Source organism: Cimex lectularius, unplaced genomic scaffold, assembly GCF_000648675.2.
Source record: "Cimex lectularius strain Harlan isolate CLEC.00 unplaced genomic scaffold, Clec_2.1 scaffold102, whole genome shotgun sequence".
Lineage (NCBI taxonomy): Eukaryota > Metazoa > Arthropoda > Insecta > Hemiptera > Cimicidae > Cimex > Cimex lectularius.
The window spans coordinates 1,963,587-1,979,781 of record NW_019394228.1 but is presented as its reverse complement, the minus strand read 5'-3'; the positions used below and the strand labels follow the sequence as shown (position 1 = coordinate 1,979,781).

At 35.2% G+C, this 16,195-nt stretch overlaps 1 protein-coding gene across 1 annotated transcript in view; it reads right to left on the bottom strand.

Annotated features, from left to right (window-relative positions):
* LOC106665534 (DNA-binding protein D-ETS-6-like) overlaps nt 1-11,353 on the bottom strand; it is a 59,055-nt gene extending 47,702 nt beyond the window's left edge. The window contains exon 1 of the mRNA XM_014392010.2: nt 10,828-11,353. Within this exon, the coding sequence (XP_014247496.1) occupies nt 10,828-11,173 (346 nt within the window). The 5' untranslated portion in view covers nt 11,174-11,353. The remainder of the gene's footprint in view (nt 1-10,827) is intronic.
* Nucleotides 11,354-16,195: the final 4,842 nt, after the last annotated feature.

Here is a 16,195-nt window from a genome sequence, read left to right as displayed (position 1 = left end):
AGTTTGAAAATTTAAAAAAAATTAATATTGCACATTTTTTATCTTAATCTATTCTATTCCATAGAGGTAGATCTACTTTTTCTCTAAATCTCTAAAATCTACTTTTTATCTTGGACCACTCTATTCCACAGAAGTAGACAACAAAAAAACACTTTTTCATAAATAGTAGTCTTTTTTTTTATATAAAAAAGTAACAATTTCGGGTTGCTGTCCGCTCCTCCTCGACAGCTTAAACTTCTTAAAAAAATCAAATATTAAAACACAACATGTTAAGAATTAAGACAATAAAGAATACTTTTTATGAAGTGTTTTTTGTTGTCTACTTCTGTGGAATAGAGTGGTTCAAGATAAAAAGTAGTTTTTAATAACAACCAACAGAATAGAATAACAGCAATATTATCAATATAAGAAAATAGTTTTTATTGCTAATATTGCAGAAATCAAAATTAATGGTTGTATATTAATTTTAAACAACGAAATAAATTTCTATGTTTACAAAGCTCGTTGCAGGTTCCATAGTATATGCTTTTTAGTGCATTAATGGTTCAAAATATAACTTTTGGCCTTGCAGTAATTTCTAAACTTTGTAGTAAAAATCATCATAAGTTATACATACAAGTTATACATACATACAAGTTATCATTAATATAAATAAGTCTATTCGCTCGCTACATTTGCAATCTACCCTAGGATTCTAGAATTTATGACAAATACTATAATTTATTGAAAAAATTACAAAATTTTGTCTATTTTCCATGACATAATAACATCCAAAAACCATTATACCTATTCGATATTGATTCTCATTTTAAAGTAAAAAAACTACTTTTACACGTACTCTAACTGCATTTAAAATGCCGTTGTGCAGTACACACTGTTTTTATAACTCATTATTTCCTAAATCTATAAAATTTTACAATAATTGCGTATGTTATAAAATCATGTAAATCTATTTATAAGAAATGTGTGGTGATTAGTGACCATTAGTCGATGATTATTCGGAAATCGTGAGATGCGGTCTGGTGTGACGTAGATTTCAGAAAAACATGTTCTTTATCGTGCCATCGTTTCGATCTTTATTGAGATCATCTTCAGGGCCTGGGATGTACAAACATTGTTTAAATTTAACAAATACATGTAGGATGTGGAAAAAATTGAATTTATACAATGCAAAAAATACTTTGATTGAATATAAAAAATAAATTCACTTTTTTCAATCTCAATAAAGACCAAAACGTTGGCACGATAAAGAAAATGTTTTTCTGAAACATACATCACACCAGATCGCATCTCACGATTTCCGAATAATCATTTTTAAGAAAGTTCTAAAAGCTATTCGCTCATTAGATTGTGTGCGATCGTACTCAGTACAACATCAATAATATTTAAAAATATATGTAGACAGTAAAACAAATTATATATTATACGTGTTTTGTAGTATGAATTATGTAAACTTTAAATGTAAGAAATTAGTACTAATTTTGCGAGCTTTTATAAATAAATTGTTCAATTCAACTTAATTCTTCTTGTATACTGCTTCTCTCAAGAAACTCTATTCTTTGTCCACGTCTCTACTAGTAAATGACTATTCATCGTTCTCGTACTAACGGTCTCTCTTCGTCACTGCCTATTCTTAGTACCCTTACTAGCGGGACTCTCTTCGTCACTTTCTATTCTTCTTTACTCGTACTAACCTGCCTCTCTAGTAACTGACTTCGTACTCGTACTTACCTGTCTCTCTAGTAACTGACTTCGTATTCGTACTAACCTGCCTCTCTAGTAACTGACGTCGTACTCGTACTAACCTGTCTCTCTAGTAACTGACTTCGTACTCGTACTAACCTGTCTCCCTAGTAACTGACTTCGTACTCGTACTAACCTGTCTCCCAAGTAACTTCGTACTCGTACTAACCTGTCTCTCTAGTAACTGACTTCGTATTCGTACTAACCTGTCTCTTTAGTAACTGACTTCGTACTCGTACTAACGTATCTCACTAGTAACTGACTTCGTACTCGTACTAACGTGTCTGTCTAGTATCTGATTATTCTTCGTACTCATACTTGTGGGTGTATTTCTTCACTGTCTATTCTTTTTTCTCTTTCAGTACTAACGTGCCATACTAGCGATTCTCCCTAGGCACAATGTATTTTGTTATCGTACTAAGGTGACTCCATTCGTCACAATCTGCGAAATAGTACTATGGCTTCCCTCTCCGTCAATGTTCATTATTCGTACTGTTTTCATTGCTTCTCTCTAGGTCACTGTCTATTTTCGTACTCGTACTAACATGTCTAGCTTCGTTGTTTTATGTCACTTGTATAAGTGACATTTCTATGCTTATCCTTAAATACACAATCTAGCGTATAGAGCAAATAGGTATCTTTTGTTTGACAATGTTGATAACAAAGAGCACTGCTCTATTTATTTATTACAAGTGCTCACAATGAACGGAAATCTCGAGAAGAGCTATCTTACATTCAGCGGGGGAATGATTCAGAGTAATTTGTTTACTTCCTTCCCTTTGAGTAGACAGATTGGTGTTAAAATCGCTGTTTGCTCCGATAAAGATAAAAATAATTCACCTCGATCGTCAATGTTTATTCAGAATAAAATGGCCGGCCCGCATCATAGCAAAGGGGAAATCTTACGACGGCTCTAACGTGCATGAAATAATAAGCGGGAGATGGGGAGATTTCCGAGAAATGATCCTCCAGCCGGGTGAGATTCGCCAGTCCTGTCTCCATGTAATTACAAGGCCCAGAAATTGAGTATTAACTGTGCTCGTTACTCTTTTATACCAGCCGGTCTATGTTTGAAAATAAAACGAGTTTTGAGCCGGTCATTAATGACCAATACTGGGCTAGAGCTTTCGGCAGTATTACAATAACATCTCAAGACGTCCGCAGAATTAGAATCGGCCAGTTAAATGTATTTAATACTGACTCAACCTATTAATTAAACCAGGCACGTTTTCTTTCTGAACGTCAACAACAATCGTCTGTGAGGAAATTAAACAACTTTCCTATTTACACCAGTTTTAGAACTAACGGATTTCAAAAAGAAGACACATTTACTTTCCAAAAAATACGAAACAAAATTAAATTTTTTAAAACTTTATTGAAAAATATAATATTCGGTTTGATATGTATTTGAAAAATCAATAATTATAGCACAATGATCTATTTTTACTGTCTCTAAAGGCAATAACAACAATTTATTAATATTGTTCAAAAACCTGAAATCAACAAGAAAGATTTGCCTCTCTGTGAGTAATGCCACTTCAATGTGAGATAACGAACTAAAGTATGATTTTTTTTATTAAGACAAAAACATACATAAATCATTTTTGAGTAGAAAAGTAATTGTAGAATTTCGAGTATACCTGTGTATAACGGTCAGAATTGACGCAAACTGTCACAGAAACATCCTAAACTAAAGGGATAATTGTACAAATTAATTAATTAATCTGTATCGACTTACAAATATCCGACGGCATTCGGTTGTTATAGGTGGAGTCGCTGTGTTCGGGGGCTGAAAAGCGGATGGGAGAGGCGGAACTCGCATCAGCACAACCGACGAACAACAATTGAGCGAATCAAAGTACCACAAGCTAATCAAAACTTGCTTCCTCTCCACTTAGCACCCTTCGGCCGAACTGGAACTGGGTTAATGTAGGTTTTCGGTGCCGGGCGGACCGCGTTTTTCCGAAATTTTAAACCGCCGGGTCGTCTCAATTCTCAAATCGCGATATTGGTCCGGGCTAATTAAATTTAAAAAAAAGCACAAAGGTAAAATTAATTAACTTTTTCACCACCACATCAATTGGTCATTTATTTGGCCTAGCGATTGAGTAACGCTAATCGGGTGAAAAAAGTTATTAAACATTTAATTTACATTTTATTAGGTTTCGTGGTCGCTTAGCCAAATAAATTCCTTTCAATTAATTAAGGTTTGGATGAGATAAAAAATCAGTGACACAAACCGGATTCGAACCCAAGACCTTCGGCTAAATACGCCGCTACTCTACCACTTGAGCTATCGTGACTTCAATCCACTCGGACACTAATTTCCCATATCAAACCCACTTTTGAATTTTTATCTCAACTAAAAACCTTAATTAATTGAAAGATATCAATTGGTCAAGCGGACCACGAAAACTTATACTACTAAAACGATTTTAATAAGTAAAATGAAGTTTATCTTCACTAAAGCTCTCCGTGGCCATTTAATTTGTCGCCGGGAATCAAATAGATTACACGACATTTGAAAAATGGCAAAAACGGAGGGAAAATACAAAATTCATTACAGTAAGCCCAATCTGTTCTGTCCTGATCAAGTTTGTTTGTTTTTGGATTCTGTACGAACTTTACCTACCTTCTCCTTGTATATTATAAATTTCCAGTGGAAGCAGGTAGTAGGTTTATAAAGTTTGTTACTATTCTAAGCAGCCTATCAATCTTAAAGTGTCATGGTCTCTGTGATTTGTAGAGCCGCCGCACACTGCATTATTTTTTAGTAAGTTGTTTTTGTTGAGCTACTATTGGGTTGATGCAAAAATAATACTGGTTTTGAAAAGGCAGTTAAAACTATTTGTCATTTTTATAAAATAAAGAAAAATTATTTTCCATCACAATCTATACATCTGTGTAATATGCACTTTTATAAGAGATAAAAATCTTTATTTCGATTCATAATAAAATCTTGGAAGGTGTTTTCGTTTTCACCGCGTCCTCAAAAAATTTTATCCCTCAAGAAGTGATCAAAATGCCTAAAAAAGTGGAACTCTGAGGGCTGAATGAGGGTGCTTTAAAGTTTCATATCCTAAGTCCTTAAATTTCCGCAGGGTTGGCATTGATAGAAACACATATAACACGCTGAAATCTGACCCGTCACTCATCCAATCCAAGCATACCAATAAAATCCTACAGCAGACACTTCAAAACAAAGAAGTAGACATTTACACATAATTTTCCCTTCTTTTTGCCAGCCGAAGGTCGTGGGTTCGAATCCCGCTTGTGACACTGACTTTTTCATCTCAACCAAAACCTTAGTTAATGGAATTTAATTTACAGCAATTTTCTCTACACTTTTAATTGCTTTAGTTTTTTGAGTTACTGCATCATAACAATGAAACTAAATTATTGCAAATAGTTATACAAGAATTATCTAGATGTTCAGAAATATTTATTTTTTCATAAGACAAAATAGACAATTATACAATCTATTGAAACTATTATGAGTGTACATATTTGTGTTAGTACGTGCGTATGTAATTTTACTAAGAAAGAGGCAGAAATCGTTTAATTATTTCGATTAGTTTGCATGGTGTCATTAAAATCGAACGGGGCGTACGATAATGAATGAATGTATTAGTGTGAGTGTGTATCTTCGCTTATGTACGAGAGATTGAGTGAGGGAGTGTAATTTATCGTAGGTGAGTGAGAGATGAGTGAGAAAGTGTGAACCACATTATGGGAGTAAATTGGTGACAGGGTGTGAGTAAGCGAGAGGTCAAATACCTAGGAATAATCTTTGATAAGAAATTAACCTGGAATCCTCACTTGCAGCATACTATAGCAAAAAATAAAATATCGCTAGTGACCACAAGAAGGAACTTAGGCAAATCTTGGGGGATAAAACCGAAAATGGCCTATTGGCTATACACGACAGTAATAACCTAGATCATTAATCTGGTAGACCAAAGCTCAACAAAAAGTAGCTACCCAAACAATAGGCAGCATAAAAAGACTAGCAAACCTATGTATCACAGGGGCAATGAGAACAACATCTACAAATGCATTAGAAACTTTGCCAAACCTCCATTGGAAATATTCATACAAGGAGAGGCTAGGAAAAGCACACCTAGACTCCAGAAACAATTAAATTGGGAAGGAACTAAACAATTCGGGCATACAACCATAATCAACAAAATCAGACACCCATTATTAGAAATGGGGACTGATTGTCCCCCGATTATGATCCCGGAAACAATCTTCACAACTTCCTATAAAGTCTCAACGGACTATAAAGGAGAAGAAGAACACAGGAGAGCATCAGATACAATGATATCGTACACAGATGGTTCCAAAACAAACGAAGGAACCGGATCGGGCGTTTTCTCTAAGCCAATAACATGAGCAATCAAACTCATTAGGGAAGCACAGTTCGGTCTTTCAAGCAGAAATACATGCCATCATTGCTTGTGCCCTGGAAAATCTTAAAAGAAGTTACATTGCCAAAAAAAATCCTCATAAGATCAGATAGCCAAGCAGCCACTAAAGCATTAACATGTAAAAGGATCACATCAAAATTAGTCAGTGAATGCATCCAAAATCTCCAAAACCTGGGGAACACAACAACCTGATGATATGGTGTCAGGGCACAGGGGGATTTTGGGTAACGAGAGAGCAGACAGACTGGAGGATCTGCAAGACCATACATAGACCCGGAACCTATACTTGGGATAACAAAACAATTATAGAATCCTCCATTGTAGAATGGTTCCAAATAAAACAAAAATAAGTGGATAAACTCTAACGGTGCTAGACATAGTAAACTTATGGTGAAACAACCCTCACCAAGACTGGCAAAAGCACTGCTGCAATTGGAGAGCGCCAAACTCAGAGGAGTGGTAGGACTACTAACCGGTCACTAGCATCTGAGAAAACATCTACACATATATATACAGCGATGATCCCATTTGCAGATTATGTATTGAGGAGGAGGAAACAGCCAACTCATATCATCGTCGAATGCGAAGCAACAGCTCAATGGAGATTTAACCTAACGTACGGGAAAAAATTAGGGAATGAAATTGCAGCAGCGACAGTCAATGACCTGATACTTCTAAGGAGAAGGATTGAGTCTATTGCACTGAACTAAGGAACAGAAGGCTGCAGTGCCTGGGGAGTACAAACCCCGCTTCCTAGTATCCTTTTTCACCATTCCATACCAAGCGAGATTGAAAGGGTGGTACAAGGTTAATGAGTGAGCACGAGGGTGTTAGTGAGTGTGAATGAATGAGAAGATAATGGTGAGTAGGTCACAAGGTGCGAGTGAAAAAGAGCTGATAGTGAGTAGTGAGAGGGTGTTCGTGAATGCTTCTGTGAGTTGGTAAGAGGGTGGATGCGGTGTGAGTAAGTGAACAAAGAATGATAGTGAGTGTGAGAGAGTGAAAGAGAGAGAGAGAAATTAAGCGAGACGGTAATAGTTTCACAGCCAATGTGAGGCCGAGAGTGTTAGTGAGTGAGAAGTGTGCGTGAGAGTGTTTGTGAGTAGGTGATGGGTTGTGAATGTAAGATGGGGTATTCAATTTTTTCACCATCGTTCCTCTCACATTACACGCTAATTAATTTAATCAATCTCAAAACACAATAATAATAATATAAATAATAATAAAGAAGACAATAGTCCGCCTGCCAGGTTTTTGCAATTTCAATACAAAAAAGAAACAAAAGGAGATATACACGGTGTTCGCCTACTCGTGTTACAAACTTTGCCAATCGATTCAGCATTCAAAATGGAACCAAAAAGTCCTAATTAACTATGATCCGAAACACAACAGTTTCGGACTTATTTCACTTTTTCTGATTTTTTGTGATTTCACGACCTTGTTTCAAATAAACAATGATAACTCCAAAACTAAATGGTTTTGGACAGATCCGTTGATACCATTGAAAACTACGTTAAATTTTCGATAAAATGTGATCAATATTAAAGTTGTGAAAGTTGGTGAAATGAGCGTTTTAGTAGCCAGAACATAAAAAAAAGTTTTTTTCGAAGTTGAAAAACTTACTACGGTGATTCTAAACTACTATTTCCTAAGCTAGAAACCAGCAAATTTCAAAACACGTACTCCATTTAATACCTTTTTTTAGTGGTGTAATTAGTACTTTCTTTCTTACTTAAATTAGTATATTCTTTCAAAATTTCTTTAAGTTTTTTTTTTAATTATTTATTTTCCTTATTTTTTCTTTCCACCTTACCATCCAGTCAACCACGTTTTTTCCCTTTCCTTCATCACTTTCTTCATATTTGAAAAAGTAATTAAACAAACAATTACACCACTAAAAAAGGTATTAGATGGAGTACGTTTTTGTGAAATTTGCTGGTCTCTAGGTTTGGAAATAGTAGTTTAGAATCACCATAGTAAGTTTTTCAATTTTTGAAATAAAAAATTATTTTTCAAAGTTCTGGCTATTAAACGTTATTTCAGTTTTCAGATTCAAAACGTTTTTTAGTACATTCTTTCAAAATTTCCTTAAGGTTTTTTTTAAATTATTTATTTTCCTTATTTTTTTTATTATCTTTCCACCTTACCAATCAGTCAAACACGTTTTTTTCCTTTCCTTCATCACTTTCTTCATATTTGAAAAAAGTAATTAAAAAAACAATTACACTATTAAAAAAGGTATTAGATGGAGAACGTTTTTGTGAAATTTGATCTCTAGATTTGGAAATAGTTTAGAATCACCATGGAGTTTTTCAATTTTGAAATAAAACTTATTTTGCAAATTTCTGGCTACTAAAACGTTTATTTCAGTTTTCAGATTCAAAACGTTTTTAGTACATTCTTTCAAAATTTCGTTTTTTTTTTTTAATTATTTGTTTTTCTTATTTTTTTATTATCTTTCTACCTTATTAATCAGTCAAACACGTTTTTTTCCTTACCTTCATCACTTTCTTCATATTTGAAAAAAGTAATTACAAAAACAATTACACCATTAAAACAGGTATTAGATGGAGTACGTTTTTGTGAAATTTGCTGGTCTCTAGGTTTGGAAATAGTAATTTAGAATCACCATAGTAAGTGTTTCAACTTTGAAAAAAAAATTTTGTTTTTCAAAGTTCTGGCTACTACAACGCTTATTTCTCCAACTTTCACAACCTTAATATTGATCGCATTTTAGGAAATTTAACGTCGTTTTCAATGATATTTGTCCAAAACCTTTTGGTTTTGGAGTTATCATTGTTTATTTAAAGCAAGGACGTGAAATCTTAAAAAAATCAGGAAAAGTGAAATAAGCCCTGAACTGTGGAGATTCGGTCATAGTTTATTAGGAGTTTTTGGTTCCGTTTTAAATGTAGAATCTACTGGCAAAGTTTGTATCACAAATAGTCGAATGCATATCAAGTACTATACACAAGAAATCAGCAGGGGAATCAAAAATTCAAGTACAATTCTGATATCGATTGGCATTCATACTCGATCTTTATAGACCCAGACTTTTTGGAATTGTAATTTTACCAGTGCCATATTTCTTTTTAATCATTCCGTAATATTTTATACGAATTATTTAATCTCATTTGCCAAAAATACTGAGATTATTCAAAACTATTTTCAAGGAAAATCCAATGATTCGTCGCCCCTTCTCGTGTTTGCCAAAAAATTTTTGTTTTGATCCTCAGTGTCAATGCCGCCTGAAGCTCTTGTCCAGTTGCCAATTATCGGTGCCAGTTTTGCATAACTGAGTTTATTACAATGGCAAATTTGAACCATGTCCAAGAATTCCTATGAAAAATGCATCGCTAAGGGGGAAAACTTGGAAAAAATAAAATCCGTATTCGTTTTTCCACTTAGGCTTATAAAACAATATATTTATAGATTGAACGCGTACGAGAACTTTTTCGAGTTTATTACAATAATAATGTAAACAATTCAGAAAAGAGGTTGATGAAGGGGCTAAGTGGCGTTTTTGACGAATTAGTCACGCATTGTTCCAACCATGCAAATAAGATAAAAAAAGACAAATTTTATCTTGTAAGTAGACTGCGGCAATTTAAAGAAGTGCAAATAAACGAAATTAGAACAGAAACTCGACATTTTTCAAATTTTAAACGAAACCTGAACTGAATATAATTAAAAAAAATCCCAACAATATGAACAAAACAGAAAAAAATTATAAAATGATTTTACCGCCAAAATTTGAAATCGGGCCGAAAAAACATTATATGATACATTTAAATATATTTAGATTTTTCATGATGAGAACAATAAATACAATTGTTCATAACTTTTCGTATTTGTGAACTTATGAAACTTTAAAACATACACAACACAAAATACACAAGTAAAAAAGTTTAACTTGAATTTAAATTCACACTAGAAAACTTCAACTTTGCTATAATTCAATGATAATTGTAATGAATTAATATTAATCTATTAATCGTGGCCCGATGACCAAATAAATTCTTTTCAATTAATTAATCTTTAATTAAGTTTTTGGTCGAGATAAAATAAGTCAGTGTCCCGAGGGGGGTTCGAAGGTCGTGGGTTCGAGTCTCGCTCGTGACACTGATTTTTTTATCTCAAAACCTTAATTAAAGATTAATTAATTGAAAAGAATTTAATTTTAATGTTTGCAGGTCACTGGGTTGAAACCTCATATCATGTACCATGTTAAAATGATTTTACCGCCAAAATTTGAAACCCTGCCGAAGAAAACAATCGAACTGATACATACTAAAAAAATTTCATGACACTTGTGAGAAAAATTAATACAAACATTCATAAGTTTACAAAGTAATGTAATTATAAAATTAAAAACAGTCAGTAGAAAATACACACACAAGGACATCAGAGCAATAAAGTGATTTGATGACTAATAATATACAATAAAATCATTTTTACGACAATCCATGCTTTTTGAGTTAACAAAGGTGCGAAAAATGGCAACTGTTTTGTTACTATTATAATAAATTTAAATAAAATTTATCATGTTGACTTATTTTAAGTTCAGCATTATTTCTGACGTTTGTTGATCAATTATTATTGATAGGAGTTTTATTAATTATTAAGGTGATGTAGGTTGTTTTTTGTAACTTACCGTTAGGAACCATGATTCGTTCGGACTCGTCACCCTCATAGTTTGAATGGGACGAGCAAGTCGTGGCGGGGGTGGAGACGGGTATCTGGGGAAAGGCCGGCTCCGAGGAACAATCGCCACCCCTGAGGTAATCCTCGATGGCAATGTCTCCTCTCCTCGCCCTGGACTCCTCTTTCAGGAGGTCTAGGTCTAGATAGTCCAACACGGAGTTGGACGAGTCATCGTTCTGGGGCGTCATCGCGGGCGAAGAATAGCCGCTCTCTTGGGACCATCCCCTGTGTACGCGGACCAACCCTCCTCCGTCCGTCCTTCCGACAAGGTGCAGGTCCTCTTCACCTGTTAGCATCCCAGAGGGATAACGGATCGCTCTTCTGCTCTTGCGACCCGGTGAAAAACTATCGTTTAAAAAAAAACAACGGCTCGTTTCTTTTTCACTCAACAACGAAACAGCACCGGCTTTCAGGCGATATCCTCCTCCGAACGACACACTTTGAACGATTGGCGGTTACTGAAGGAGAATAGACCCGGAGAGCCTCAGGATGACGAGTCCGAACTTCTTGGAATCGCCGGTCTCCCTCATCCCCCACCACAACCCTTTGACTCCCATTCACAACTTCTTCACCGTGTGGACCTTGTGAGTAATGCAAACAGATATTCCGCCACCTATGCCCAGATAAACGAACAACGCGGCATCTTCCCGTTCGATTATTAACACCCGATTTCACGCTAAACTGCACGTTTACCTGCACGTTAACGACCGCCCAGACCCGAGGGTAAAGGGTTTAAAGGGTCGTATTAACCATGTGGATCATGTTCAGCCTCCTTCTTCAAACACATATTATATTATTAACGCAACAATAATATCGAAATAAACAATATACTACGAATATAATAATGCAAGAATGTACAAACATTTTAAAACAAAATATTGAAAATTTAGGCCCTATTTCAGTTCATACCATCATTACAAATCAAATCATAATTTAATCATAAATCAAAAAATAATTTATTTTACACTTTAATTTTATAATTTTATATTTAATATTTTTAAAAAATATTAAAGCCAAAGAAAACAAATGAACTGTATCAACTGATATCTTATTACATGGAAGTATTAATTAATCTCATGGTGTATTATGAAATAGACAAATTTATTTTTTTTGTAAAATAAATTAACAATTTTGTAAAATTAAAACTTTAAAAACAAATTATTTATTTAGTAACCGTTCAAAATACCAATGCAGCCAAAATTGTCTTTAATATCTAAAAATTCCTGGCTTGCGAGAGAGAAAGAAAGAAAGAGAGAGAGAGAGAGAGTGAGTGAGTGGTGCAGAGAAGGAGAGAAGTGGAGGCAAACAAGCAAAGAGAGAGGAAGCAAGAGAGTGATATAAATATAGAGAGGGATCAGACAGGGAGAGAGAAAAAGAGATAGAGAGGGAGAGAGAGATAGAGAGAGAGAGAGAGAGAGAGAGAGAGAGAGAGAGAGAGAGAGAGAAGGCAGACGACCGACAGACAGGCGGAGATAAGAGAGTGAGGGAGAGGGAGCAACAGAGTGATATGAAGAGAGAGGAGGGAGTAAGAGAGAAATATACAGAGATAAAGAGAGAGCGTGTGCCACAGAAAGAAAGAAAAGGCAGACGACAGACAGCAGAGAGAGTGAGAGAGAGGGAGAGGGAGAGGGAGAGAGAGTGAGTGAGTGAGGGAGAGAGAGTGAGTGAGGGAGAGGGAGCAACAGAGTGATATGAAGAGAGAGGAGGGAGTAAAAGAGAAACATACAGAAATAAAGAGAGAGAGTGTGCCAGAGAAAGAGAGAAAAGATAGACGACAGACAGCAGAGAGAGTGACAGAGAGGGAGCGAGAGAGAGAGAGAGAGAGGATGGGAGGGAGAGGGAGCAAGACAGTGAGGATAGGATATGAAGAGAGAGGATGTGAGGGAGAGATATGTCAGACATACAGAGAGAGAGAGAGAGAGAGAGAGAGAGAGAGAGAGAGAGACAGACAGACAGACAGACAGACAGACAGACAGACAGACAGACAGACAGACAGACAGAGAGAGAGACAGACAGAAAGAAGTGAGAGAGTCTGTCTTCTTACTAAAATACACTTGTGAAATAATGATTATTTAAAGATCGTGAGATGCGGCTGGTGTGATAAGGTTTAGAAAAATATTTTCTTTATCGTGCCAACGTTTCGATCTTTATTGAGATCAGCTTCAGGGCTCAAAGTGGTGTTTTCTGTATGTGTCTAGATGTGTCACGTGTGTCGTGTTGAGAGTGTTAGTCGATACACACTTTGAGCCCTGAAGATGATCTCAAGAAAGATCAAAAATTGGCACGATAAAGAAAATGTTTTTCTAAACCTACATCACACCGGAGCGCATCTCACGAACTCTAAATAATCATTAATTAACGACCACTAAATTCTACCCATTTTGAAATAAGCATTGATAAGTATAATCATAATGATTGAATTTACATATGGGAATAAGTGGGCTGGCTGAGTGTGGATGTGAGACTCAAGATTAAAGTAGACAGTAGGTTAAAGGAAGTTAATTGATATCTCGAACACTACACCTGTACTACGTCCTCTTCAAATTCACTTTCACCTCACTGTCTCAATAAAACCTAATTTTGTTCAATTATGGATTAATTATAAAGATAAAAAAATTTTAAAAAAAAAATTTGACGTTAAAATTTCTAACAAATAAAGTTAGCGTATAGCAGACGGGGGAGATCTGGATAAATTCCCCTCTGAAAGGGTATAGTGAATCTGTGATTATTCATAATTGTAAACACACTCTTTTTATCAATTAGGTAGCACCAAAGGGGAAAAAAATATTGATATTCTTTTGAATTATATCATAGAATTATAAAAAGCATAGTCATATAGAGTATATAAGTGAATCTTAAAACTTTAAGGTTATGAAAATGTGATTTATTAGAGTGAATGAAGGGCTTATGCCTAACTACCTTGAGTAATATCGAGTATCTCTCTTAAACTTTAAGGTTTAAGTGCTAAAGGTGTCGGTCTTTTTATGACTTTGCGGTTCGAGACCAATAGTGTAGAGCTCTTCGTAAACTTATGGATTTTTAGCAGACTACAAATTTTCCTAAAGGCTCACTTGTGTATTCTTGAGCACTTGGATTTTCATATACCATGTTCTTGTTTCTTCATCCAACTAAAACATATGCCTCCGGAGTCAGCAGTGTATCATCCTACCCTAAAACATCCTAGGTTAGCAGTTCTGCCATTAGTCTGTGCTATGGTCTTTCGATGAACCTTGTCGCATGCCTCTGTCCTGGATTATAATCTCATTGAACCTAGAACTTTTCCTTTACAAATTCACTTTTGTATCTACGTTTTTGTCCATTCGGTATGCCCACTTTCTGGACCGATAGGTGCCCTGATCGAATCCTCGGCTAGTTTATCGATCCTCCTAATTAACCCCTGCCCAACATTAAAAAACTTGAGTTTTGTATAGCCGTGCAATCATAAAGTGCCTTTTTTGGCAAAAAAAACTTATACCATGAAACTCCGTAAATATCCAAATTGACCTGAATTTGTAGGAAATTTGTATCCATCCATGCCCATGAGGACTTCGATTAATTAATATCAAATGTTTCGAACTTCAACCGAGCTATTTCTATTTATCCTACCTATTTCTAGCCAAAATATTAGTGATTTAAAAATAATAAAACCCATAAAATGTTACTTTATTTGTAAAGTTAATAAATTTATTCGCAGAATTTTATAGAACTTTATGTTGTACTTAGCAACTCCAGATTTAATTCATCAAGAAGAATTAGTAACTAACTAAAAAAATATATATTATTGTAATACTGTTCAGTAATATAGATCTTTAATAAAATGTTCATCCAGGATTTCGGTGTTTTCTGAAACTCAATTCCTTAGTATTGTCAATTAATTAAATAAAGTTAAATATAGTAAAACAATATGAGTATTGTAACTTGTAACATTCCGATCTGAAGGAGCTTTGAATTCGTTTTTTATCTTTCTCGCTTGTTAAACCTACTAATTTCTTTTACTGATTCTCCATACGGATAAGCCCTTCCATTCACGCTAATAAATTACATGCACACCACAATCATTCAAACAACCAAAGAGTACTGGATATTCCTCTGGGTAATTGGGATAAGCCCTGCCATTCACGCTAATAAATTACATACACACCGTAAATCATTCCATCTGCCACAGAGTTCTAGATTCTCCTCAGGGCAATTGGAGATAAACCTCTCCATTCACCCTAATATATTACATTCCCACTACCAAAGAATACTCGATATTCCTCGGCTTAATTGAGAATACACCCTGCCATTCTCGCTAATAAATTACATAAATACACCACAAATCATTCAAACTACCTCAGAGTACTCCAAATTTCTTGGCGTAATTAGGATAACCCCCTCTATTCACACAAATAAATACATTCCTGTGACAAGAAAGCATTTGAAGACATGGCAAAAAGGAGGGAAAATTCGAGAGGTGAAGTTGAGATGGGAAGTTGTCCGAGCGGATCGAAGCCACGATAGCTCAAATGGTTATTGAGCCGAAGGTCGTGGGTTCGAATCCCGCTCGTGACACTGACTTTTTTTATCTCAACCAATACTTTTCATAAATATTAATTAATTGAAAAAAGTTAATTGACACGAACTGTAATGGATTTACTAATGAACTAAGAATTTTCTGTTTACCTAAAAAAAAATTTAAAAAATTGGAAAAACTTAGGTAGTTTTTTATAATCTAAATTTCTGTGTATTTTGCCAAAACCGGAAAGCCTACTAGAAATGCTTAAATTATTTGATATCGACGTGAATTGATAAAGTCAAAATGGTCACTTTCTTTTGAAGATATATAGGACATCGTTTTGGACGGGGGGGAGGGCATATCTGTGCCCGTTTGCTGTTTGGTAGAACATGTTAAATAAATATATAAATAAATAAAAATAAAAAATATAAAAAAATAACCGGATGGATAGTGGGAACACAGGTATTCAAAAAAGGTGCGAACCGTTGCCTTCGAAATCGAACATCCCGTACCTTCCCGACATGCGAAAAACAAGGAAGCGGACACTTCCGTTTTCGAGGAAGCTCAGGTCGAAAATAGCAAAAAGGACAAAATATTTTCTAGTATCGACCAAAATTTGGACCGCGGTAAAAAGGAAGTCGATTCCGTTCTGGGAAATAAGAAAAGAGAGTGCGTAGAACCGTGGTGGGGATTTGGAGGTCCGCGGCTCCGGGTGAGTCACACCGCCTTGAATTAGGACAACTGCTTTCTACTCGATAGGGAATCCCCTAGTTCTGCTCACTTGCATAATATGACTTCAGAAGAGCCACTGCTGGTATCCTAA